This window comes from Mastomys coucha, unplaced genomic scaffold, assembly GCF_008632895.1.
Source record: "Mastomys coucha isolate ucsf_1 unplaced genomic scaffold, UCSF_Mcou_1 pScaffold21, whole genome shotgun sequence".
Taxonomy (NCBI): Eukaryota; Metazoa; Chordata; class Mammalia; order Rodentia; family Muridae; genus Mastomys; species Mastomys coucha.
Window position 1 is genome coordinate 81910587 of NW_022196904.1, and position 26360 is coordinate 81936946.

General features: G+C 41.8%; 1 protein-coding gene across 1 annotated transcript; it reads right to left on the reverse strand.

The window, feature by feature from the left end:
• Window positions 1–45: 45 nt before the first annotated feature.
• On the reverse strand, window positions 46–17971 carry LOC116101293. Its single transcript, XM_031384893.1, is given in 10 exon segments — window positions 46–156; window positions 5402–5632; window positions 7092–7189; window positions 14251–14333; window positions 15037–15234; window positions 15824–16183; window positions 16350–16698; window positions 16701–16745; window positions 16748–17563; window positions 17566–17971. Coding segments are annotated over 10 exon segments (2697 nt in total).
• Between the last annotated feature and the right edge of the window lie 8389 nt (window positions 17972–26360).

Sequence of the window (26360 nt, forward strand, 5' to 3'; positions counted from 1 at the left end):
CCTTGATTTGGTTTTATGTCAGATCCATCCAATATTTTGGCACAGTCACTTGATTGGGCTGGGGATGAAGCTCAGTTGGTCGAGAGTTTCACTAGTAGGCACAAAGGCCTGGACACAATCCCCAGCACTTCGTAAACTAGTCATGTTGCTGCACACCTGTAATTTCAGCACTTGGGAAGGGAAGTTAGAAGTTCTAGGTTATCCTTAGCTACATAGCATGTTTCAGGTTAGGCTGGTTACACAAAAACCTGTCTAAAAAACTAAAAAGACACGTGCATCTAATCATTCAACCATTAGTTTAGTCCTTTATTCATCCTTTAAATACTATTACACACCTATAGGTATCACTTCATTTGAATGTAAAATTTCTCTTCAGTGATAATTGGGACTTTTTTTTTATTAAATAGAAGTAAAAAAATCATGACTTTGAGCAGTTGTTGGGAGATGGAAAAAGTAATGAGAACACCTACCTATTTCCCTACACATATAATGTACCCTCTTCCTCAGCTGGTACAAAATATTATCTTCTTTATAAGGATAGAAAATAGGAGTTAACAGAGCTGAAATAACTTCCCAAACTCATCTAATAGATTCTAATTTAGATCTCTGCAAGAATCTACTTGATACTGCCTCTGTTAAAGCATGTGGAAATTTACATTTGTTTATTATTTTTGTGCTTGTTTGTGTGTAAACATGTGTGTGCCATAGCACATGCATAGAGGCTAGAGGAAAACTTGAGGAAATTTGTTCTCTCTTTCCACCGTGTAGGTTCAGGGGATCAAACTCCAGTTGCCAGGCTAAGTAGGAACTGTCTTTATCCACAAGGCCATCTGACTAGTCTTGGGTAAAGTCAGGCTGTGGAGAAGTGAATGGAGCAGTTGCTGGGGAGGACCTGTGATCAAGGAGCTAACCTGAGAGGGAAGGATGGAGCCTGGCACAGCAGAAAGGCTCTTTGGCAGTGAGGATACTTAGACAATAAGAGGTAGGATAAGGCAGGGAAGGATTTGAAGCGGGTCTAGAGCTAGCAACAGATAGTGAGGTGGTGGTTCTAGAGATGGAGTAGTTCCCATGCCATTGGGAAGTGAAACTCCAGAGCAAAAAGGGGCAAGCCATACAAGTGCTGAATTGCCTTGAATGTTACATTTAAAAAAATATTATTCTTTGACAATTTTGTATAACATTATTTCATAATGTATTTTGATCACATTCACTTTTATTCCACTCTCTGTCTCCTCTACTCGCTGAACCCCTGAATGTCGCATGTAAGAATACTTCTAATTTCATCAATTTGTTGATATGCTTTTTTTTTTTAGATGAGATTTTATGTTATCTAGGTTGGCCTCGAATTCACTTATGTAGCTGAGATGACTCAGCTCCGGTGTCCACCACTAGAGTGCTGGGATTACAGGTGTCCAGTACATCCCTGGCTTCCTTTTGCTGATATGTATCACAGATGAAGTTGGTACAGCATAAAGAATCTTAGACTTGGGAATCTAAGGCATCTTAACCCCTCTTTATCCTCTTCTAGACAGTACAGTTACTTCACCTCCCTAAATTTCATTTTCCATATCATTAAAAAATTACTCATACCTTAATATTTTAATTGATGCATACGAGTGTATGGATTTTGCTTGCTTCATTGTGAATACTGCGATTCTAATGCTGGCCTCAGTGACCACAAGGACTGCAGGAGAGTCTGTGAAGTGCTGTACTAGATGCTGAGGATAGAGCTATTGATGTCTTGTTCTTGCATTCTACCTTCCATACAACCAGGGCTTGAACTATGTACAAGAAGGATATGCTGGAAAGTCATGGTTCAAGCTAGTGATTGTAGGGCAGTGGTTCCTCTATTAAAAATGAGCTAAAGTGTTCTTTAGAGGAGATAGTAGAGTGCAATAGAAAATTACAAAGAATGCTTATAAAGTAGCCATTTATGCAGGGAGGGAGCAGGGTTTTGTCTTGTTGCTAAGGTCTTGATCATTTCCTGACTGTGTCTGAGTCTCTGTCAGACCATTCTATAGACTCTTTTCAGGGATGAAGTGATATTGGCCTGCAGATAATTAGATCAGTGCCATCACTTACACCATTCCTCCTTTTGATTCTGCTGGGTCAATTTGCATAAAAATAGAAGTGGATAATATTCCTTTCCCATTAATAAGGTTCAAGTCCTTCCTGGGTTATAAGATGGTAAGTCATCCACATAAAATTCCAAGTCAACTTGTGAGTGAGCTGTCTTTAAGGAGCTTACAAGTCCTGAATGTTCAGCTAAGCCATCTGCTTCCCAAACTGGCTTTTCAAACATATTTCATGACATAAAAGACCTTTAAATGTGTTCTGTAGAGAAATTTATTCTGATGTTAATAAACATACACAACTCTCAGGGAGAAAGGAGAACAGCAAAACAGCTCAAGAGTAAAACACTGCCTCCCTCCTTCCAGAACAGCTAGACAACATACCATCTTCAACAGAGGTTATGGTTGGTAACCCCACAATAACAAAAATACCTTTAGTGAGAATGGAAGATGGCAGCTCATTCATAGAGAGGGTCTTCCCAGGAGTCTACCGGGAACCCCAACAAGACAGTTATAGCAAGACATCCTCAATTAATGCTGCTGGATGTTCTAAGCAACTGACTTTATGACGTTTTACCATATCTTGTTTCTATGTGTCTACCATCTGTTAATTATCCTTCTACCTTTTACATACTATTTGCTTAGTAGAAACTCATGGATTCAAAACCAAAAGCCCAGCTATCATAGGACATTGTCCATTCAGAACATAATTGGTATACTTGTCAGGGGCTTTGAGATGCCATTTCTGTTTTGAAGATATGACTGTTATAGGCAGTGAAAGGGTAAATATAGGATTGATGATAAAGTGGTTCATGAATGAGTGATGATGATAAAAGTCTCACCCCTAACAAGCCGACCTCATGTGTCATCTGAGAGAAAAACAAGGGGAACAAGTATCTATTGTTTTAGTATAAATTTAAAAGTGTCAGATTTTTCCTCTAAGCCAGCTAGCTCTCAAATAATTGAGACTGAGACTATTAGACTTATTTAAACAAGCTTTACAACACAACAACCAAGCAGTTTTTAACCTATTCTAACCCTCTAAAATAATCTAACTACTTCCCAGCCAATATCCCCGAGATACTTGCATTTTAATACTGATCTATCCTCTGTGTTCCATGCACCTTCTCATGGTGGCTCTTGGTCCTTCACCTCATGGTAAATCCTCTTTCTCTATCTCTCTACCTTTCCACTAGATGGAATGGGAAGTCCAGGCCCATTCTCTCCTCTGCTCAGTCATTGGCTGGTCAGATTTTACTGACAAATCAGAGAATAAATGGGGAGCAATGTTTATACAACATTGAGACAGGAGATTTTTTGAATAAGCCTTACAATGCCATGTTCAGATTGCAACTGAATATTGGGAAGAGAAATCGGCATTTGTCAGAAGCCATTTAGGGAAGTCCAAGGCATGCAAATGAATTTTCTAGAGATCTCCCACTGTTTTTTATGGCCTGGAATGAGGGATCTCTGAGATGTTCCTTACAAAGTTCACCCCAGAATTTCCTCTCGCTGCTGATATGCCTTTCTTGTCACAATTACATAGCCTAATATTCCTGGGCATTAGCAGAATTTCCTGAGGAATCAATATAAAGATGTATTTTCATATAGTAATACTGTGTAGATAAATCAATGATTTCATAATTACTGATAATGGTTTTATAGAATTCCCAAATTGATACAAGTAATTTCAAGCCGCCTATAGAATTAAAGCTTCAATTAGAACTCTGTAAACCTTCTTGTGCCACAAGCTAATTGCACTAAGGAAAAGAAAGCAGGCTTGGAACAAATTTATGATCAAGTAAAACATTTCTATTAGGTTAGGTATGAGACCATTATCTAGTACCTAACGGTCATATACTGAGAATGGATAATTTATTATAGGTGTAAGGACAGAAAATAAAATATTGACTGGTTTGTCTATACAAAACTTCAAAACTAATAAGACACAAGGTAGATGACTTGTCTCTTGACAAAACCATGTTAACTTGTGACACAAAAATTATTGCTTTAAACGTATAATGAACCTATGGGTCTAAAACATAGTCAATGTTTAGTGAGATACTAGTCTTAATGGAAAGGCATGTCAACAATTCTGCTGTTATTCCTTAAGTCTTGTTCATTTATGACATGAACTATTATTGACTTGAACTTGCTATGTATGGAGAACCATGTGATAAATTTCTGGGATAATTAGTTTTTATACTAAGGACCACAATAAAATGCTGACTCAGCTTTCTTCAGCTTCATCCAGTATGTATGTATGTCTCTGTTTTTTTCTTTCTTTTTTTCTTTTCTTCTTCTTTCTCTCTGGCTCACTAAGAGTTAAAGAACTCTGAGCCTCTTGCCTGATCATTGGGAGAACAGAGATTCAAAGAGAAAACAGCCCAAGCGACTAACTATTCTTCTTAATGCCCTCTGCTAACAGTAGGAGTTAAATTACCAGAAGCCAGTGGCTTTTGGTCATAGAGTAGCAAAGAATCAAAGAAAGAAAATTTACCAAAGATAAGCTACTTTTGCTGCTGCAATTGCAATTTTTGCCCCCACAGCCTGCAATGCAACCCATTGATGCCTGCCTCAGTCTACCTAAATGTTGGGCTTGTCCCCAGAAAGCATTTGAATAATACAAGGATAATCTTTACACAATGCATGATGACATTATGCCAACACTACTGTATCTAAAATTTTAGTTGCAGGCTTAATATGCAAAGATTTTTTTTGGTTTTCTATATATTTTCTTTCTCTTCTTCCTTCTTGATTGTAAGTTCACTTATTTAAATCCAAAAATGTTGCTAGCTAGGAGTGTTATGCACACCTTTATTATAAACACTCAGGACTCAGAGACAGGTGGATCTCTGTGAGCTTTAACCCTCAGCACTCTATGGTAGTGTAGGTCTGTAGTCCTAGTACCCAAAAGGTATAAGAAGGAGGATCAGTCATAGCATCATAGTGAGTAGGAGGCCAGCCTCGGCCTCCCAAGGTCCTGTCTTCAGATAAAATTCTGTATCCCTTCTTATTAATTTTTTGATTTATTAATAAAAGAATAAATCAAATATAAATGCCTGTTTCCAGTTATCAGTTAACAATTATTCTCTTATTTTTCCTCTCTACTATAAAAGTTAAAGTTGGCAGCCAGTCTTCCTACTTTCTCATCTTTAATGTTATCCTAATTTTACATGTTCAAAAGGAAACTGCTTTTGTTTACCAAGTAATCATTGTTCTCATATTAAAGCCTAATTAAATAAGGTTCCTTGGCCATTGTGTTTTATCTCAGCAATAGAAAAGTAACTAACATTCCACATTAGGCAGAAGGCTAGGCCCTTACTTACCTCTTTTGGCTCAATCAATGTGTAATTATAGAAGGAGTCATATTGGAATCCAAAGTGATACAGGCCTTTATAAGAGGATGGCTGGACACTGAGTATCTTGAGAACCATGATTCCTTTGTAGATGACATCTTTCGCAAGTGTTACTCTCCCTGAATATTCCTTCATGACTTCAAGTTTATCTTCCATGCTTGTCCAGGTGTACCACCTTGGTGTACCACCTAGGTATACCACCTAGGACAGTAGAAGGTGCCAGGTTCTCCACATGTACTAGGCTGGATAAAGGAAGCAGGGTAGGTCTGATTCATCATCCAACAGGTTCATATGGACACATGATTTGAGACACTACTGAAAAAAGAAAAAGAGAAGAGATATGAAGCCAGGAAAGAACAAGGGCAGGTGTGTGTAGGCAAAAGTGAAGGCAGGGTACGTGTAGACAAACGGCCAGTCATCTTGCCTTTCCAATGTCTGAAAGTGAATAAATGATGGATCCTTATTCTTTGACTTGAACACTCACATAGAATAAAAAAATGTTAGTGATATTGGAAATAGGGGGAGGGGTAGACCTGTACTAGCAGCAAGCAGGATTAGGAGCAAACAGGGTATTTTTTGAACAAGACTTAAGGAGCCATTCAGTTCTAGCGTTGTGAACATAGAGGAGTGGAGAGAGAGGGGGGGAGAAAAGAGAGAGGAAGAGAGAGAGAATAGGAAGTTGGGGGAGCATTTGAAAAGTGTAACTGCAGGATTTGAGAAACAACACTTTTTCAGGTGAAACTCTGTCTTTGTTGTCAGGGAAGATGGTTCACACTGGATCTCAGGTATTTGAGATTAGAGAGACAGACAACTCTGTTGAGACAATTCCAAGGTGGTACGATGGGAAAGATGATGAGATAGGATTCGGAATATTTTTATCACTAAGGGATGTGAAAATGAGAGCACACATCTACTTTTGATATTCTTATATACTTTCTTGAGATTTTAAGTCTTGTGATTTGTTATCATTACCTGAGGGAGTCTCCTACCCTCATCACATATACTCTTGCATCCTTGTGTATGTAGATACATGTGCATACATCCCCTACACACCTGTAGTCCTGGGCTAACAGTCCCATGAAAAATGTTGAATTATAAACTTTACCCAGACTCCCAAATACTATATTTGTGCAATTTTGTCCAGGTTCCATCCTTTAACCCTCTGTTATGTTAGAGAGCCAGAGATGAAAAGAATTAAGATGAGAAATAATGATTCTTATCATTAAAAGTGTCTGGAGACAGAGATGGAATGAGAGGAGGCTGCATGGGAAACTAGAGGCCACTGCTTCATAGGTGATATAGATGGAGTGACCTCAGGACTGTGTACCAGTAACATAAAAGAAGAAATAGTCATAAGGAGGGAGACAAGGGAAAGGCAGGAATGAACACAGATATATTGCTCCCAGGCCAGAAAGATACATTCTGTTTGCTGTTGATGCTAGGAACAGTATGGGCTCCATGCTCCTTTTCCACAAAGGTTTGATATCTCTAAGTTTCCCAAGCACATCCTCACACATCTAGCTCTTTCTACTCTTCCTCCTTCTCCAATTCTTCTTTCCAATCCCACAGTTTAAATTCAGCAACCACTCCCGGAGATGACTCCTGAATCTCATTCTCTTCTCATATAGCTTTTCTTGGTAGTTTCTCACAACATTTTTACCATGGTTTCAAGTTTTGAACACATCAGAGATGCCTTTGTTAAAGCCTTGGTACTTTGTTCTTCCAACAGGAAGTAATGGAATTTTTGGAAATTGTGATCTAGTGGAAGAAAATCAAGTTAATGAGGATATTACCTTGAAGGGATGTCGAGGCTCTGGCTCTCTCTTTGCCTCCTTTGTTTCTTGCCATAATTAGCTAAGTATTCTTATTTTGGTGCATATTCTGTTCTATGATATGCTGTGCCTTACAGAGCACAATAGTCTGCAACAAAACCCCTGAAATTATGAGACAAAAATACACATTTCTCCTTATAAGTTGCTTATCCAGAGGATTTTGTTACAAAATGGAAAGCTAACAGAAAAATTGGTGCTGAGAAGTGGGTAATTTCTGTGAGTACAGCTAAATAATGGATTTAGAGATCTTAAGAATTATCTCATTGAAAGAATTTGGAGAGGCCCAGGAAAACCTAGAATGCTATGGGATAACTTAATGGTGAACTCTGGTGAGATCTGAGAAAACTAGAATGCTGACAGAAACTTGGGAGTAAAGGCTGTACTGACAAGGTCCTGGATGTTATTGATCGTTGGGCTTGAGGGTGCTCCTCTTATACTGCATAAATAATGTGTAAGCATTTGGTTTATGCCTTTAGATTTTGTGTGAAGTTGTTGATAGAACTATGTATATTGACAGAAATGTATATGTGAGGACAGAGTTTTAGATATGCTACTTAAGCTCCACAAGGACCCCTTGTCTGGTTTCCACCTTATCTCCATCTGGATACAGAAAGGAAGACCATGTTTGGGCTCTTTAGATGCCCATACCTTGAACTTTTTTCAGGAGGTCTATGAGCTCTGTTCCCTTGACAGGCAGATGAGACACTCAGAGCAGTTGGCTAATAAAGATGAAATTGAGATAGATGGATACTTCCTTGGTCAAGCAGAATGTATAGCCACATAGCCAGAATTGAGATGGATGGATACTTCCTTCGTCAAACATAATGCCTAGCCACATAGCCAATCAGAGGTTACTCCATGTTTCTCCTTTCACTTGCTACTCCTTTAGCATAGCTGTCTAAGTGGTTAATCGGGCAAGACACCTGAGTTTCAGTTGTATATCAAAAATAGCTGTAAGAAATTATATGTGCACATACGTATGTATTATACATATATATTATATATACATATATGCATGTATATTTATCTTATACATGGAATCTATTTTATATTATGGTGTAAAACTAACTTCTTAGTTCATGGATTTGGAATTTTTCATATGCTTTTAACAAACTTTCAAAATACTTTCAGTTTTGTTTCTAAAAAAAGCTTCATATTTGAGACAATGTGGATCTACCTGGAAGATATTTATTCTAGGAGAAGCAAGCCAAGCACAAAAACCTCATCATGTATCACCTTAACTTTTAGAGAAGATTTTTTTGGTTCCCGGCACAACTGAGCAGAAGGTACTTTAAGACCTCGGACCCTTTGCCTAGACACAAGCTTTTCTCAGGATCAGCATACTCCAATAGAGTAGTGGCATCTTACAACTGACTAACTTACACTGACTTGTATCACCTATCATCTGAAGTCTGTATTTGGAACTAATGCTCTAACATGATATTTTGTATATATGTGCATCATAAAAAATATTAAATCAAGCTAATTAACATTTGCATCACCTCAGAAATTTTTCTGTGGTGAGAATGGAAGCTACCCTGTAAGAAAAGTTCAAGACATAATAACATAGTCACAATTTGCCACATAGAACCTTCTTCAACCCCATGTTCTAGTGTCTATGATATAGAAAGGCACTCTGTATCCTACCAAAAAAATAAAAACACCAACCCCAAAGCAAAACCTTTGATCAACTATAATCTATCTTGCTTGCAAAATATTCCAAGGCAATGGTACAAACACTCTGGGAGTAAACCAACTGATTTAAGGCTCACTCCAGGAGATGAAACCCATACTTGACACTGCTCGGTGACCAAGGCTTGGGATCTGGATAGTCAAGAACCCTAGTGTAAAGCCAAATACTACTGATCTTAAAAAAAAAGGACAGTAAAATGACTCCTAATGATATCCTGCAATACTCATAGATCAGAACTTTATTTAGTATCATCAGAGAGGCTTCTTATGTTGCCCACAGCAAGACATTATGCAGAGAGAGAGAGGGAGGGAGGGAGAGAGAGAGTTTGGCATACACAGCTCTACAAGAGATGTCTCCATCAAATTCCTCCTGTCAGAGATCAGGGAACCTTGTGGACAGGGAGGTAGAAGGAGTAGGGGAGACAGAGGGAGCAGTGAAAACTGGGGGAACAACTGAGAAAAGCTCATAGAAACTCAGAGACTGAGGCAGCATGCCTAGGGCCTACATGGGTCTGTACCAGGTCCTCTTTCTATACCTTTCAGTCTAATACATTTATGGGACTCCTGAGTACATAAACAGGAGAGTCACTGAGTCCTTGGGGCTCTTTTATTTTCCTGTTGACTTGTCTTGTCCAACTTCAGTATGACACTTTTCATTTCATCTTACATGTTACCTTGTTGTGTTTTGTTCTTGTTTCCTAGAAGCTTGCTCTTTTCTAAAAAGAGACAGAGTAGATCTAGATAGGAGATGGGGTGGGGAGAAAGTAGGAGGAGTAGAAGAACAGAAAACTGTCCAAATGATATTGTATGAGAAAAGAACCTATGTTTAATAAAAGGGAAAATAACTGCTAAAAACCAGTATGCAGCTTAATAGAACTGGGGACATGGTATCTCCATTTGGATCAATGTCTTTCCACCTCTCTCCATATTTTCACAAACCTTGGTAATCACTATTCCATTCTGTATTTTAAAGAATTCAATATAGATTTCATACAAAAGTGAGATCTGTCAATATTTAGCTTTTTTTGTACCTGACTTTCTTCTCTTAGAATAAATGTCCTCCAGGTAGACCTATATTCTCTCAAATGATGGAATTTTCTTTTAAAAATTATCTGGAAAGCATTGCACATTTTCTTTCTTCATTCATCCATTGGTGACACTTTAGGTTGATTTCAGAGTACTACTATAGTGGACATGAGTGTGGATCTTTTGGGTATGTATCTAGCAGTGAGATCACAGGCATATGTGGCTCTATTTTTTACTTTCTGAAGAAAACTCATTATTTTCCATGATGGCTGCACTAATTTATATTCCCACCAACAATATGGAGGCGATTTTCTCCACATCTTCTATCACTTTTTAACTTTTGTTTTGATAATAATATATGTGCTAAAGAGTAGGAGGACAAGAAGGGAAGTGGGGCTTCCCATATGCTCTCTATGAGATGGCCCTCAAGCCACAGCACGATACATTTTTCTGTTGCTCTCCACGTCACTGCTTACTTCTAAAAGTAAAGGAGCAGAAAGGAAAAGAAAGAGAGAAAAGGAAGAGATGGGACCATGAATTAATGACTTGGGAAAATTCAGGAAGGGCACGATGTTCCTGGATCCAGGCAGGAACTGTTAGATGTGAATGACACTAACTGCTAGCCTGGTGCTCTTTCTTCTTTACCCCACCTCCTGCTATGCATTCTTTCCTACCTTGATGGTTTCCCATGGTTTTATAGTGGGAGAAACAGGGTGGAAGTTGTTTATTCCATCTTTCCTGGAATTGAAACCTCAGAGTGAGTACATTTTGTTTAGAGTGTGTTAGTGTGACCTAGAACTTTCTATAGAACTTCCACATAAGCCATAGGAGGCCTTCCTGTGGCCTCTTACTCCACCCTTGTCAATGTCAGGGTCACACATCACTATGAGAATGCAATGAAAAGGAGTGAGCAGAGACAACACCGTGTATCTGAAGAATGGGTTTCACATGTCAGGCAGTGAAGAAATAGCATTGATTTGTTCTCTGATACTTATGTCATTTCTACAAAAGTATCTGGGTATGTGGTTTCCTAAGGAATGTTGTAAGATCCAGAGAACAGAGTCTTACATCCAGGATGTCCCACTCACAGAGATACAGAGTAGAAGATTGATCGATGCAATAAGCAAGAGGTTTAATGATTCAGCATACTGGGGTCACTCCATAATTGGACCAGAGGAGACCCTGAAGAACAAAAGCATACACTCTTTATACTTTTTCAGAATATAGGTTTTGGTTTACAGCATGAGTTGGTTATCTCTCATCGGTGGAGCCCATCGTTCTTTGTGTCCATTGTTCTTTGTGCTCCAGGTAAGGAGATACCTTTGGCATACAGAAGGGGTGGTGAGAGAGCTGCCCCGCCCCCCACACTGCAGTTGGGCAGTTTCCTGGAACTGGGTGGGTGTTATTCCCTGTGATTGGGGCATCTCCTGGGGACAGATGTTATTCAATAAATTCTTTTGAAGCTCCCTGACTTTAATCTTAATGGAAATTCCTGCCCTCCTGGTGTTTTTCTGAGATATCCATGTTTACTCAATTCTTACATTCTCCCCTTTTCCTTGGGAACATCTCAATCCTGAGATTATGCATTATACTGCTGTATCTCATCTTGGCTCACTTCCTGATATTGTTCCTTAACATCATAATTTGTACTGTACTAATATATGCTCTCTAATGAAAGTAAGCAAGCAATTTAAAATGCAAGGTCCAAAAGTCAGCAAAAGCAATAAAATCAAATGGCCCTGTAATGGCTGAAATCAAAGTAGTGAGCCAGGGGGAAGAATTGAACCTTGATTCAAACCACCCCTGGTGCTGTTCTCTTTCTCTCTTTCTTTTTGCCAGTCCTTCTCTAACCCTTTTATTACTCTAACCCTTTTATTACTCCTGAATGGTCTATGTAAAAGCAGCATTCTTCTTTAAGGGCTCCACAAAGTCCCCCTTGCTGGAGAAACAGGAGATCAAGGCCTCTCCTATTCTGGAGTACCACCTCCGACAGGGAGGTTAAAGACTCATGAAGCTTTGAAATGGAATTTTCTAGTTCTTGGATATGGCAGCCTGTAAACCTTTAAAGTTTTGATCATGTATGGCCAAATTGGAGGCTCCTATGGCAGCACTTGGTGCCCCTAGCTCTAGTCCTAACAAAATGGAGAGTGTGATGCTGATGGGCTCTCTCTTGGCCCTCGGCAGCCCTATATCCCAATGGGACAAAAGCTCCTCATAAGGGTGGTAAATAAGTCTAGGGACTAACTGTACCAGGACATAGAAGTCCTGGGTATCTCTCAGGACTTGCAGATTGACACAAGGGGTGAGTCCCAAGGAACAAGCCCACCACCCCTCAAAAGGTGGCAAGAGGTATCCCCCACCAAGAGGGATAGGCAAGGTTAGATTACAGAGGGACTTCTGTGAGTGGGGAAAGTTTCCTATACATAATTCCTGTCCAGTGACTTTGTAAATCTGATATTTTGCAGCTGTTGCCACCTACACTGATATTTCTTGTCTGATTGACAGCTCCTACAAATGCTATGCCTTCATAATAGGGGGGAGCCACATCATAACACAGCCAACATGATTCTGTAGCCTTGGGGTTGGTAGCATTAAGAACTTTAAGAGCCTCTTCAACTAAATTAGGTAAGTGGAAGCCTTCTTTTAGGGGCTCAGTGGTGAACACCATAGGAGGCATGGCCACTGTGGTTGTGACCATTTTTGATGGCCCAGGAGTAGCAGGGGCGTCTGGGGTTTAGGTTGGGATCTGACAGAATTTAGAACTGAGTTGGGGCCAAGGGAGGTATAAAGAGCCTCTTCCCGTAATTTAACGGTGAATATTAACCCTTTATCGTAATAGTCGAGATAGAATCTGAGGCCCCACACATATCCTTTCATCCAATCTGTAGCCCCTTTTCCCTTCTCAGTGAAAGTAACACAGAGTGGGTGACACCAGTTCCATTTGCACTCTTCCACTGAGGGTTCCTTGTCCCAGCCTAGGAGAGGATAATTAGCGGGTACTTTGATATAGTTCCAACTTGAAGTAGGATTCCAAGATGCCTGTCCCGAAGTCTCACACCCGCAACTTTTGCAATAGAAATCAAGCTTACCTCTGCACTTAGGATTGAGGGATCTATCCCGATGGTAACCAGGGAATTCTTGCTTCTGGAGCATACTCCTCCAGTGGCCATTACAGCAACCTCCCCATGCATGTCTCTGATGTGTCCATTCATCTGACCTACAGGTCCAGGGAACCTTTTGATCTGAGTGTCCCTCTGGGTCCTAGCCCTTAGCCCCAACAGCCAGTTTGCTGATGTCAGGGAACAAGTCCGGCCACCACTGGTTGGTCATAGTAACCCTAGACATGTTCCATGCTATGTCTCCTGATCCATTTATTACCATCCAGATTGAGTTATGTGGCTGGTGGCACTGGATGGGTCCAAGGGAAAGGAACTAAGATACAGTACCATTGTCAGGAGGAGGAGTCTCATCTTCGGTTCTCCTGGTGACTTTTAATTTTAAAGGGTTCTCAGTAATCTGAACTGTCTAGTCTTGAGCTTTGTCCTTTTCTTCTGCCAGAGTTGCTGCCTTCATGTGGGATGCGTGGATCCAGGCAGCTATTCCATCTACCTTGACGGCTGTCAGGGTGGTCAGCAGCACTAGGTATGGTCCTTTCCAGCAAGGCTCAAGTGTCTGGGCTCAGTGTCGTAGTACATAGACTGTATCTCAGACCTGGAACTGATTCGATGTCTCATGGGTCCCTGGCTTGTAGGCCACTGCCAGCTGTGACAAAACTTCTTTCTGTACCACCTGCAACCCTTTTAATCTGTCATACAAATCATTATTACTTGACAGGTTGGCTCCATAACATCCCCTAGTAGAGTTACAGGTGCTGGGGGTCCCACATAGGATCTCAAAGGGAGTTAAACTGAAGCAGGAAGGGGTATTTTTGACCCTGAACAGGGCCAGAGGAAGGAGCACCACCCAGTTTGTGCCAGTCTCTGTGGCCAATTTCATCAAGGCCTCTTTTAGAGTTCTGTTAGTCCTCTCTACCTGTCCTGAGCTCTAAGGTCTATAAATGCAATGAAGATTCTAATCGAGTTCTAAATACTTGGCCAATCCCTGACTTACCTTGGCAATGAAAGCAGGGTCATTATCCAAATTGGGGGAAAATTTCTTCTAGTATCTTCTTGACCACTCCTGTTGTGGTCTCTTGCTTGGTAGGGAAAGCTTCTACCCATCCTGAGATGGTATCTATGAAAACTAGAAGATATTTGTAGCTATATTTACCTGGTTTTATCTCCGTGAAGTCTATTTCCCAGTAGACTCCTGGCTGGTCCCCTCGGTACCGCTTACTGGGGTCAATTCTGTTTCTGCAAGCGTTTACCTTCTGACAGAGTACACAGTTGTGAACCACCTGCTCTACTAGATGCTTTAGTCCTGGAATATGATACTTAGACCTCAAGGCAGTTTGTGTTAACTTGCTTACCCCTAGATGGGTCCATTAGTGCATTTGTTTTATCATTGTCTTTGCCTTTTCTCGTAGTAGTATTCTTTTACCTGATGGGGTCATCCAGATCCCCTTTCTCTGATCAAAACGATTCTCAGCGTCCCTTGAGATGACTGCCAGGTCTTCAGTAGAGTACTGGAACTTAAGTTCAGGCAATTCGGGCTCTCTGGCCACCATCACTGGAGTCGTTCTAGAGGATGTCTCCTTAGCTTCTTGGTCTGCCAAATTATTTCCTCGAGTTATAAAGGAATCACCCTTTTGGTGGCCCGGACAGTGAATAATACTCACTTTTGCTGGTTTTTACAAAGTTTCTAGTAATGCCAGAATCTCAGGTTTGTTCTTGATTTCTTTTCTTCCTGAGGTCAGTAGTCCTCACTGAGGGTAGATGGTGCCATGGATATGGGCTGTAGTGAAGGCATACCTACTATCTGTGTAGATGTTGATCTTTTTGTCTTCTCCTAGTTCAAGAGCTTTTGTGAGAGCGATGAGCTCAGCTTTCAGAGCAGAGGTTCCCTCTGGCAAAGTCTGTGCCCATACAACCTATTACCCATCCACCCCAGCCATACCTCTTCCCCTCTTCTAGGTAACTGCTCCCATCTGTGAACCAAGTCTCTTCTGCGTCAGCCAAGAGCCAGTCAGACAGGTCTTTGCACCAGCCATGTGCCTCAGTGAGCACTTGCTGACAGTCATGGATGGGAGGCTCTAGGTCAGGGTCTGGAAGAAGGGTGGCTGGATTTAGGCCCATGGGAGGTGCAAACGTGATCCTATCAGAGTTGAGCAGCAAGGTCTGATAATGGGTCATTTGGGCATTAGTGAGCCATTGATGGGGGTGGGGGAGCTGGCAGACTACACTGTGGAGCTGATATTACCAGGTCTTGTCCCAAAGTTAACTTATCAGCATCTATAACCAACACTGCAACCACAGCCAGACAGGCAGGCCACCTGGAGACCACAGGGTCTAATTGTTTTGAGTGGTATGCCACTGGTCTCTTCCATTGTCCCAGTTTTTGGGTCAGGACCCCTTTTGCTATGCCCTTGTTTTCTGCCACATACAGGTGGAATGGCTTAGTTATATCAGGGAGCCCCAGGGCTGGGGCTGACATGAGGGCTGTTTTGATGGTGTCAAAAGCCCTTTGTTCTTCCCCCCACCACACACACAAACAAAAAGCTGCTTATTCTTGGTGAGAGGATAGAGAGGGGATGCCATCTAGGCGAACACAGGTACTCATAGGTGACAGAAGCCTGCCGTGCTCAGGAACTCTCTAACCTGTTTCTGACTCATGGGCTGTGGGATGTGAAATAGTTTCTTTTCTGGCATCTGACAGACATCTCTTCCCCTCCCTGAGCAAGTACCCCAGGTAACTGACATTTTGGACTTTCTTGGCTGAGGCGCCGTAGCCTAACTCTCCCAGTTCCATGAGAAGACTTTGGTCCCTTCCAAACACAGTTCTTTGCTGGATGCAGTCAGAAGAAGCTCGTCTACATACAGCAAAAGAGTTAACTGGGGATTGGATGTTCAGAAGGTCTTGGTGTAGAGCTTCATCGAAAATAGTGGGGGAGTTCTTGACACCCTGAGGCAAACAGGTCCACATGAGCTGGCCCGTTATACCCGACTCGGGGTCTTTCCATTCAAAGGCAAAGTACTCTTGACTCTTAAGGGTCAGTGATAGGTAGAAGAAGGCATTTTTGAGGTCCAGTACAGTATACCAGATCCTAGAGGGAGGCAAGGAACTCAACAGGTTATATGGGTTAGGAACCGTAGGGTGGATGGAGGTCAGACACCCATTTGTTCACTTCTCTGAGGTCCTGGACAGGTCAATAGTCATTGGACCCCAGCTTTCATACTGGGAGGAGGGGAGTATTCCATGCGGACTGGTACCTCCATAAGATCGCCAGTTGGAGGAGGCGTAGGATGTGGGGCCGGATCCCATCTTGGGCTTCTTTGGACATAGGATACTGGCGAACAGTAGCTGGGCTGGCCTGGGCCTTTAGGTCTACATGGACCGGAGGCTGGTTCTTAGCTTTCCCCATTCCTGCTGTCTCAGCCCAAGCCTGTGGGAAGTTCTGTAACCACCAATTTATATCTTCAGGCCTGCAATCCTTATTCTCAAAGAGTTGGTACTCATCTTCTAATTTCATAGTCAGCACCTGGATGGGTTCTCCTTGTTGGCCCCTGACCTGGCGTCCTACTGGGAAGAAATGGATTTGTGCTCCCATCTTAATGAGAGATCTCTACCTAACAAGGGGCAAGAGCATTCTGGGATGACAATGAATGATGGGATACCTGGCCCACACCTAGGTCCACTGTTCTTTGGGTAGTCCATGAATATTGTTCCCAGGACTTCTTTTTGGAAATTGGCCCATCTGATTGTAAGAGGACCGAATGCTGTACCCCTATGTCCACCAGAAACTGAGTGGGCTTCCCCTCTACAGTAAGGGTTACCCTGGGTTTGGGGAGGGGATCTGAACCCTGTCCCCTCTATTCACTGTCACTGTCCTCTTGAATGACCGGCACTTTAGGCCCCTCTGGCTTTCTGTCTGACACATAGGGCCTCTTTTTCTTCTTTTTGGGGCAATCTCTCGCTCAGTGCCCCTTTTCTTTACAGTAAGTGCACTGATCCTTGACTAGGGGTTCTCTTTGTTTGCCAGGTACTATCTTACTAGGTTCCCTCATCTCTTTAACTACTGTGGCCAAGATTCTATAAAGATTCCTTTCCTGTCTCTTTTCTCTTCTTAATTCTCTAGCTTCCTGCTCTTTCTGCTCCCCATCTTCTTTTTCTTCTTCTGTCTCCTGGTTATGAAATACTTTCTCAGCCACCTGTACTAACTCTCTCAAAGACTTATCTTGCAACCCATCTAGCTTCTGCAACTTCTTCCTGTTGTCTTGGCTTGACTGGTCGATAAAAGCAACCGTAGCAGTAGCCCTTTGTTCTTCACTGCTGGGATCATAAGGAGTGAACTGGTGGAAAGCCTCCATGAGCATCTCAAAGAAAGCTGAGGGAGACTCACTTGGACCCTGGACCACCTCTCTTACCTTAGTCAAATTAGTGGGGTATCTCACCGTCCCACTGAGACCTGCCAACAGAGAATGGCATAAAACTTTCAGGTGTCTCTACCTTCAGGCGTATTGAAGTCCCAGTCTGATCTGGTCAGCGGAAAACTCGAATCAATATCTACTGGTAGAAGGGAGGGTTGCCCATCTGCCCCAGGGACATTCTTCCTGGCCTCGAGGAGGATATGCTGTTTCTCCTTAGTGGTGAACAGAACCTGTAACAATTGCTGACAATCATCACAGGTGGGCTGATGGGAAAAGAGGAGGGATTCAATGAGGTTAGTCAGGCTCTGAGGGTTCTCAGAGAAGGATGGGTTGTGGGTCTTCCAGTTGTACAAATCAGCCACAGGGCTGGTGTCCCTGTTCATGGGATGAGGGGGGTCATAGGCCCAGAGGGGCAAAAATGCTGGTTTGGTCAGGGACTGTTCCTTTCTTGCTGCGGGTCCCATGAGCAGGTCCCTCCAGTTCTGAAGGAGAAGCCTCTGCACCTCTCTACTCCTCTGGTGGGGCCAAAGGACCCGCAGCCAACTGCAGCCAATGTTGCCAGGGGTCACGTGGCTGGACCTTCTCAATGGGAGGGTAGGGAGGAGTGGGGTCCAAGAGGAGGAGGTCAGCCCTAGTGTCCAAGAGGACATTCTTTTTGTTTTGGTCTTGTACAATGAGGACAGACACCCACAGACGAATCCAGCAGAGAGGGTTACACACAAAATTTTTCCAGACCAGGATATACAGGATCTGGTCTGGGTAACTCCCAGGGCCTACCCCAAAGACCCAGGGTTTGACTAATTGAATAGGGGTCCAAGAGAAAGAGCCATTGGCTGGCCACTTGACCTCGAAGGAAGGCCACTTTGAGGCACAAAGAGTCTTCCATTTATACCTTTTCACTTCTACTGAGATAATATAGGCTCTAGACCTAACTTCTGCCCAATGTTTAAGAGTCAAACTCAAGGGGGTAGACACAGTTTGCCCCATGCTGTCCAAAAATATCGTCAGTCCAAGTCCACATGCAAATAAAATGACAGAAATTGATAGACCAAGGCGCCCCTGCCATGAGCGCCAAAAACAAGAAACAAAAGAACTCAGTAGTGGCTTCCTTGCTGCCATCCCCAGATGAAGTCGAACCCTCTCAGATTCTACTTCCCAGACAGAGTCTGGCACATACTCCAGGACTCCCGTAGTCTGCGACGTTAAGGCACAACTACTCACCGCACAAGACTACCTCTGGTCAACAACCACCAATTAACTGCAAACCGAAACCAAACTTCCTTGCGGCCGCAGAGATTCAAGGAGTCAAGGATTCAAAAAGTCAGATGGATGTTTAAACAGATACAAGCAAAAACAATCGTGGTACCTGCTCGAGCAATCCTCCAATCTCTAGTCATTGGTCCCTTGAGGACAGTTCCCGGCCAATGCACTAAATGTAAGATCTGGCAAGCTGAGTCTTACATCCAGGATGTCCAACTCACAGACACAGATTGATAGATGCAATAAGAAGAGGTTTAATGATCCAGCATACTGGGGTCATCCCACAATCGGAGCAGAGGAGACCCTGAAGAACAAAAGTACACACTCTTTATACTCTTTCAGAATATAGGTTTTAGTTTACAGCATGAGTTGGTTATCTCTCATCGGTGGAGCCCATCGTTCTTTGTTTCCATCGTTCTTTGTGTGCCAGGTGAGGAGATACCTTTGGCAAGCAGAAGGGGTGGTGAGAGATCCGCACCTCCCCCCCACCCCCCACTGCAGTTTCCTGGAACTGAGTGTTACTCCCTGTGATTGGGGCATCTCCTGGGGACAGATGTTATTCAGTAAATTCTTTTGAAGCTCCCTGACTTTAATCTTAATGGAAATTCCTGCCTTCCTGGTGTTTTTCTGAGATATCCATGCTTACTCAATTCTTACAATGTCGGGTCACTTTCAATTTGATGGCCCATCTCCTCTTTAGATAGCTCTGAGTGATTTCTTCATGATGTTGAAAGATTTCTCTCCTTCTAGGTTTTTGTTCATGACTCCTAGTTAAAGTATTTGACTTCTGAATAAGCCTATCCAATTCCCTAATCTTTTCTCAAGTCTTTTGATTACTTGAAAAAAACCCTTCATGCCATTCCTGAATCTTCCTGAGTTAAAGTTATTACTTGCTAGTCTTATATTCTCCCTTTCCTCTCTTTGTTTGTCTTTCTGTTCCCTTCATGTTTACTTCAAGTATCTACTAACTGTCTGCCATATTTTGTCAGACATTGAGGTGTGTCTTCCCCACCCCCTCAGTAAAATTACAAACCAATAGGAAAAAGGTACCCACTCATTCAGTGGCAGCCTTCCGCCTCTGATTTAATTTTTTTCATTTTATTCAAGTTTTTAAAATGTATTTACTTTTTAGTACATTGGTATTTTGTTTTCTGTTTGAGGGTGTCAGATCCTCTGAACTGGAGTTACAGATGGCGATGAGCTGCCATGTGGGTGCTGGGAATTGAACTTGGGTCCTTTGGAAGAGCAGCCAGTGCTCTTAACTGCTTAGCCATCTCTCCAGCACCATGTGGCTTAATTTTAACCATCATCACCCTCCTAGTCATTTTCTTCTACATAGGCATCAACATATTCTTCCATCATTTTTGGTCTTTAATTAACAAGACTATGGTCCACTTAATACAGATCTGGAAATTCCTCTTATGTTGCATTGTATAAAGCTAACAGTCTTCTGAACAGGTTAATGATTATTTATGAAGGGAGAAGCCACGAGGTGGCTGGTGAATATCACAGAGCTTGGTTCAGTCATGAATTTATTTCGTAATGAATACAAACTCCTGAAGCTAAATGCCACACTGTAATCAGGTATGCAGAAGCCACACAGGCTGGTATAATCATTCTGGGCTGGCAATGTTCAATGGATGGTGAATACAACATTATACATTGCTGTGATGTAGATCAGGATTTTGACAACCATCAAGGCTGACACCAGACAAGTTCACCCAGAAGCTGAGCCATTTTATTATGACCCCAGGATTTCATGGTATGGGGAAGTCATGATTTATACTGGTCAGCTGTGACTCATTAGTGGTAAAAAAAAAATGGAGGAAACAATGCAGTTACTGAGTCACCATAGTTACTCTGAAAAATAAAAACAGGATTTGTACAGATTTATTTTGAATCAATGTCACAATATGCTTGTGGTGAATTTGATTTTCTGGTTTTACTAATATTTTCTAATATTTTTCTGCATATTAGAAATTAAATCAATGGCTGAAAGTAGAAATAAAATGAAGTTATTCCTCTAAAGAAAGCATAAAACTTGTTGAAAAGAAGGTTTTCTGTACAGATCTGCAATCGAAAAACTTGTGTTTGGAGTGCAGTGACTTTGAGCAATGAGATGGGAAGTGGGATTTATTATTGTTTTATACCATCCCTCAGATTTCTGTTTAGATTCCCTGTGATGAAAGCTTGCCGTATATATGTATGACAGGCTTAAAGAAGGCAATCAGGAGAGGACCTCAATGGGGCAGTAAGTCTGTAGCATATTCAGAATGGAAATCCACCTGATGATTTGAAAATATACAAAGGATACAGAATGTGTGTTAAACAGAACTCCCAGCTCATGGTCCTTCCCAGAAAAAAAACCAAGAATCATCACAAGGCCATTTTATCTACCAAAGCCCAGTGAATTTTGCTCCTTCCACAAATTGTTCTTTGAAGCCACCATTTTACCATCTGTTCATAGAAATTCTACCTTTCCGTGCTATAGTTGCATAGTGTAGAAGAAGTTGAAAATTTGAAGAGCAGATTCTTTGTTTCTAAAAAAAAAATCTGAAATCCAAAAAGCATATGCACGCACACATACATGCGCGCACACACACACACACACACACACACACACACACACACACTATTATATGCGTACACATTTTCTTTGTGGAGTATTGCAGAGTTCCTTCACAATCTCAAAATTAGATCATTCCCCTGAACCCTGTAAGAGCCTAAGACTCTCTCTGGGATGAACAAACACAAGCACCATCTTAAGCTGCACTCTTCTGTGTCACGCTGCTTGTCACAAGGAAGCTTCCTGGACATTTTAGATTTTTTTTTTAAAAAAATCTGCAATTCAATAAAAATGAAGATTTTCCTTTTAGGTCACCATTTTTTTTTTTCTGGCAGACTGAGCCTAAAGTGCACTTTATTTTCCTTTAATTTAACAGCTCCAGCAGCTTTTCCAGTTAAATCGACTGTTCATTATTGAGCCCCATTTATGAAGGGGCTGTGCGGTGCAGTTTAATGAATCCTTGGCACAAAGCTCCCTTTCAGGACTAGGAAAGAATAGGCGCTGTTCAGGCCCTGTAGGGCTGTATGTCAAAGCCAACCCATAATGCCTGTCAGCCAAGGGCAGAAATTCCCACTGATATAAGAATGTGCAAGAAATCAACTCTCACCACCGACGAGCAGATTAAGACACGATCAGGAAATGAGACTGTAGGTTTACAACAGTGACACCTGCTTGGACAGAGTTATTTTCCCATCCCTTGATCACTGCGGCTGGAGTGGGGGAGGGGTGAAACAGCAGCACAGCCAAGGCTCAAAGCTCTCCAAGTTCTTGTGGGGGTTGGGGTTGGGGTTGGGGGGGAAGGAAAGACATTGCCAGTGGGGGTGGTGTTGGGCTAGGCCCTCTGCTAATAGCCTTTGCACACTTTTTAAACTTTAATCCTTATAATGGGCCTACAAGGCATATGATGGAGGAGGAAACCCTAGGCTTGTGTGCTTTCCTCTCTGGTTCAAGGTTACAATGCTAATTAGTAACTAAATAGCAACAATGGGATGGACTATGGGTCTCTCTGGCTGTGACTCATCTGTCTTTTCCAGGGCTCTTAAGTAAGTTCACTAAAAAGATATGATCCTTAGGAAAATATCCAAATTTTAGTTTCTGGGAATAGTGAAAACTTAATTTCTTGGAGTCTATGTTGAGCGCTCTGTGCCAGCCAGGTGTGAAGTGTATTTAAATGCAGGCAGAAGAGATGGTAACTTGCTATGTGGTGAGTGTTGAGTGTTGATGAAGGAAGTGTAGACAGTTCAGAAAGTGCATAACTTCCTGTAGGAATCCTTGGGCGTATTCTCACTAAGTTTGGCTGTGATGAAATTGGTCAAAATGGTCAAAGGATCTCCATAAAAAGACTTCTCAGGACATTCATAAAACATTCATTTTTGGAGATCCTGAATTCTCCTGATGGATGTATGGATTAGTTTTCTCCTAGTGTTACAGAAAGGATGAATTATTGAAGGAATGATTTTCAAAAAGACAAAAAATTATGACTCATAGGTAGATAAAAGCTACATGTAAGAGATCCTATTCTAGTTGTTAAGTAGTAACACAATCATTAAACAGTTAGGGTCTGTTCAAAAAGCATTTAGTAATACATACATACGACTGGTGTGTGTGTGTGTGTGTGTGTGTGTGTGTGTGTGTATGTGTGTGATCTCAGGTAAGAGGTTATTCTCCCTCTCTTCACTCTCTGAAACCCATCTGTGAGAAGTGGCTAGTATATGTGTATATTAATATATATGTGCACTCATATACACATATACTGACTGTATGTATATACATATAGACACCATATACACACATATGCAATGTTACTATTGGGTCATATAAAAACCAGCTATATATTTTTGTGGTTATTGCTCCCTGGGAAGAAACTATTTACATAAGTACTGAACCAAGCTATCAGATAGGTAATAATTTCACTAAGTTGGAGAAATTTCAATAATAGCAAACGTAAGACAAATGAAATCCTATTCATGTAGACAGTCTCAGTGGCTTGTTGTCAGTATAATAGTAAAAGAGTATGTGGACATCTTTCTGTCTTCCTAGGTTTGGGGTAATTTTCCAATAATCACCCATAAACTTCTATGTGCTTAGAATAAAGAAATTGTCTCTATGCCAGGAAGTAAGTTGGCAAAGCCTAAGGGAGCTCAGCTCTGCTGTCTAACTGACACCGGGCTCAGTGCAGAGTTATCAGGATTGCTAAGGGATTTCTATCAGAAGGTAGGGGGAAGTGATGCTGCATGCTTCCTGGATTTCCTGGTGGCATAGGGTGGCTATACCATGTGCTTTGTTGGCAGTCATGCCTGTGTGTCAAGGGTAGTTCTTACTAATGCTACATTTATTCTTAAAATGGTCTCTTTCAGAAGATTGAGTGCCTTGTTGTTCTAAGATCTCCATTCCTAACTTCTTTTTGTTTTCTGAAAAATGCTTGCTCCCTCTTCTCTGGATGCCAGGTGAGAAAAGTAGCCTAGTGTTGTCAGCACAGTCAAGATTCCCAAAGCAGAAAGGGTTTGCTTTAGTGGTTCCTGGTTCCTAGCTAGGCAAAACAAAACTCTCCAAAGTTGGAAGGGCAAACATTTGTGGCCAAGCTCCCAGCAAGGAGAAGGCAGAATGTGAGGCAGTTAGGGAGAACAAAACATCTAACAGCCACATGATTAGGCAGGACTTCAGACTTCTCAAAGGCATAACGGTCTTGCATTTAAAATTAGACATGCTTAAATTTTTTTTTAAAAAGGGAAAGGTTCTATCAACTTTATAGTTGGGACAGTTGTTAAGATTATACTCTGAGTGCTTAGAGAGTGGATTAGAGCCCTGCTTCATAAGTCTTATGGTCTAGAGCTTCTTCCATAGAACCAGCCCTTGTTTGTCTTCTGTTTTCCCTGGAGGAGCTAGTGGGATCTGCAGCACAACAACATAACATGGAGGAAAATGTTGGCTTCAGCTAAAAGAGAAAGTCTACTAGTAGATCTGGGATGCTTTCACACAGGCCAGCAAGAAAACTGCTACATACAAGTGTGTGTGTGTGTGTGTGTGTGTGTGTGTGTGTGTGTGTGTTAGATATTTTTCCTTTATAAACAGAGCATAGCATCAGGTTAGGGTGTTGGAGAAGGAGATAAGAATTCTCCAGTTTGATCCACAGGTAGCAAGAGAATATGACAGCACTGTGTGTAGCTTGAGCATATGAGGCCTCAAAGTCTACGTCTGTAGTGACATACTGCCTTGAACCAGGCCAAAACCACTCAAACAAGATCATAGCTCCTAATAGTGTCACTCCCTATGGGCCAAGCATTTAAATACATAAGTCTATGGGGGCCATACCTATTTAAACTACCCCTATACTATGTTAAGTCCTACTTCCTGCAAGTCTTTAGCATTTTGCATTAAAGTATTTGATTGACTATAAGTTAATATTTTAGAGTAAAAGGCTTATGTCTCAGTTCATTTTCCTTCATGAAAATGGTCTAGCACCACTTATTAAATTGACTATCTTTGTTCTACTGTGTTGCCTTAGTTTCTTTGTAAAAAACTAGTGAAGTGTAAGTGTTGCTTCCTTTTTTTACAGTTATAAAATGACCTGACAGAGTTTACTTACAGGAGAAGGGTTCATATTGGCTTACAGTTTCAGGGGCACACAGTTCACCATGGTCGGGAAAGGCATGATGACAGCAAGAACAGAAAACTAGTGGCTACATTTCCATGAGAGACAGGAAGTAGAGAGTGACCAAGAAGTGGGCTTGGTACCACCTTCAGTGATCTACTTCTTCCACAGTGCTTCACCTCCTAGGAGCTCCAAAATATTCCAAGACAGCAGTACCAGATGGAGACCAAGTGCTCAAACACATGAGGCTATGGGACACTTTCATATTCAAATCTCTCTCTCTCTTTCTCTTTCTCTCTCTCTCTCTCTCTCTCTCTCTCTCTCTCTCTCACACACACACACACACACACACACACACACACACACACACACAAACACACACACACATACACACACATCTATTTATGGACTCTATTGTATTACCTTGATCCACTTCATTCATCAATATCATACTATCTTGGTTATTGTATCTAAAATAAATTGTTGAAATTAGAGAATGCCATTCCAATTTTGTCCCCCACCTTCAGGATTGTTTTGCTATTTATACTTTCATGCCATTGCTCATGATGATGTTATAAGGGAAACACCATCTAAACGTTCATTATCTTTTAATTTTACAAGTACAATTTAATACATCCAGAGACCTGGGAAGTGAGAGACTCTCAGGAATCAAAAGGAGGGACCTTAGATGAGATGCCCTACAGTGAGTGGGGAGAGGGAACTTGTAGAGCCTACTTCCAGCAGAAAGTGAGGGCATCAAGTGAGGGATGGGTTGCCATTCCACAGTCAAAACTCTGACCCATAATTGTTCCAGTCTGAAAGAAGTGCAGGGATGGAAATGGAGAGGAACCTGAAGAAAAGAAGGTCCAGTGATAGGATCAAAGTGGGATTCAGCTCAAGAGGAGGCCTCAAGGCCTGACACTATTACTGAGGCTATGGAGCACTCACAAAAAGGGGACCTATCGTGACTGTCCTCCAAAAAGAACCAACAAGTAGCTGAAAGAGTCAGATGCAGATATTTGCACCCAATCAATGGACAGAAGCTGCTGACCCCTGTGGTTGAATTAGGGAAAAGCTGGATGAAGCTGAGGAGGAGGGTGACCCTGTAGCAGGACCAGCAGTCTCAATTTATCTGGAACCCAGAGATCTCTCAAACACTAGACTGCCAACCAGACAGCATACACCAGCTGATACAAGGCTTCCAACACATATACAGCAGAGGACTGCAGGGTTCTGGGTTTAGTCCGAGAAGATGTACCTAATCCTCAAGAGACTGGAGGCCCCAGGGAGTTTAGAGGTCTAGTGGGGTGGGTGTGGGTGTGGGGGCATCCTCGTGGAGACAGTGGGGTGGGGAGGAGGTGTGGGATGTGGAACAGTCAGAGGGTGGACTGGGAGGGGATAAAATCTGGAGTTTAGAATAAATAAATAAATAAAT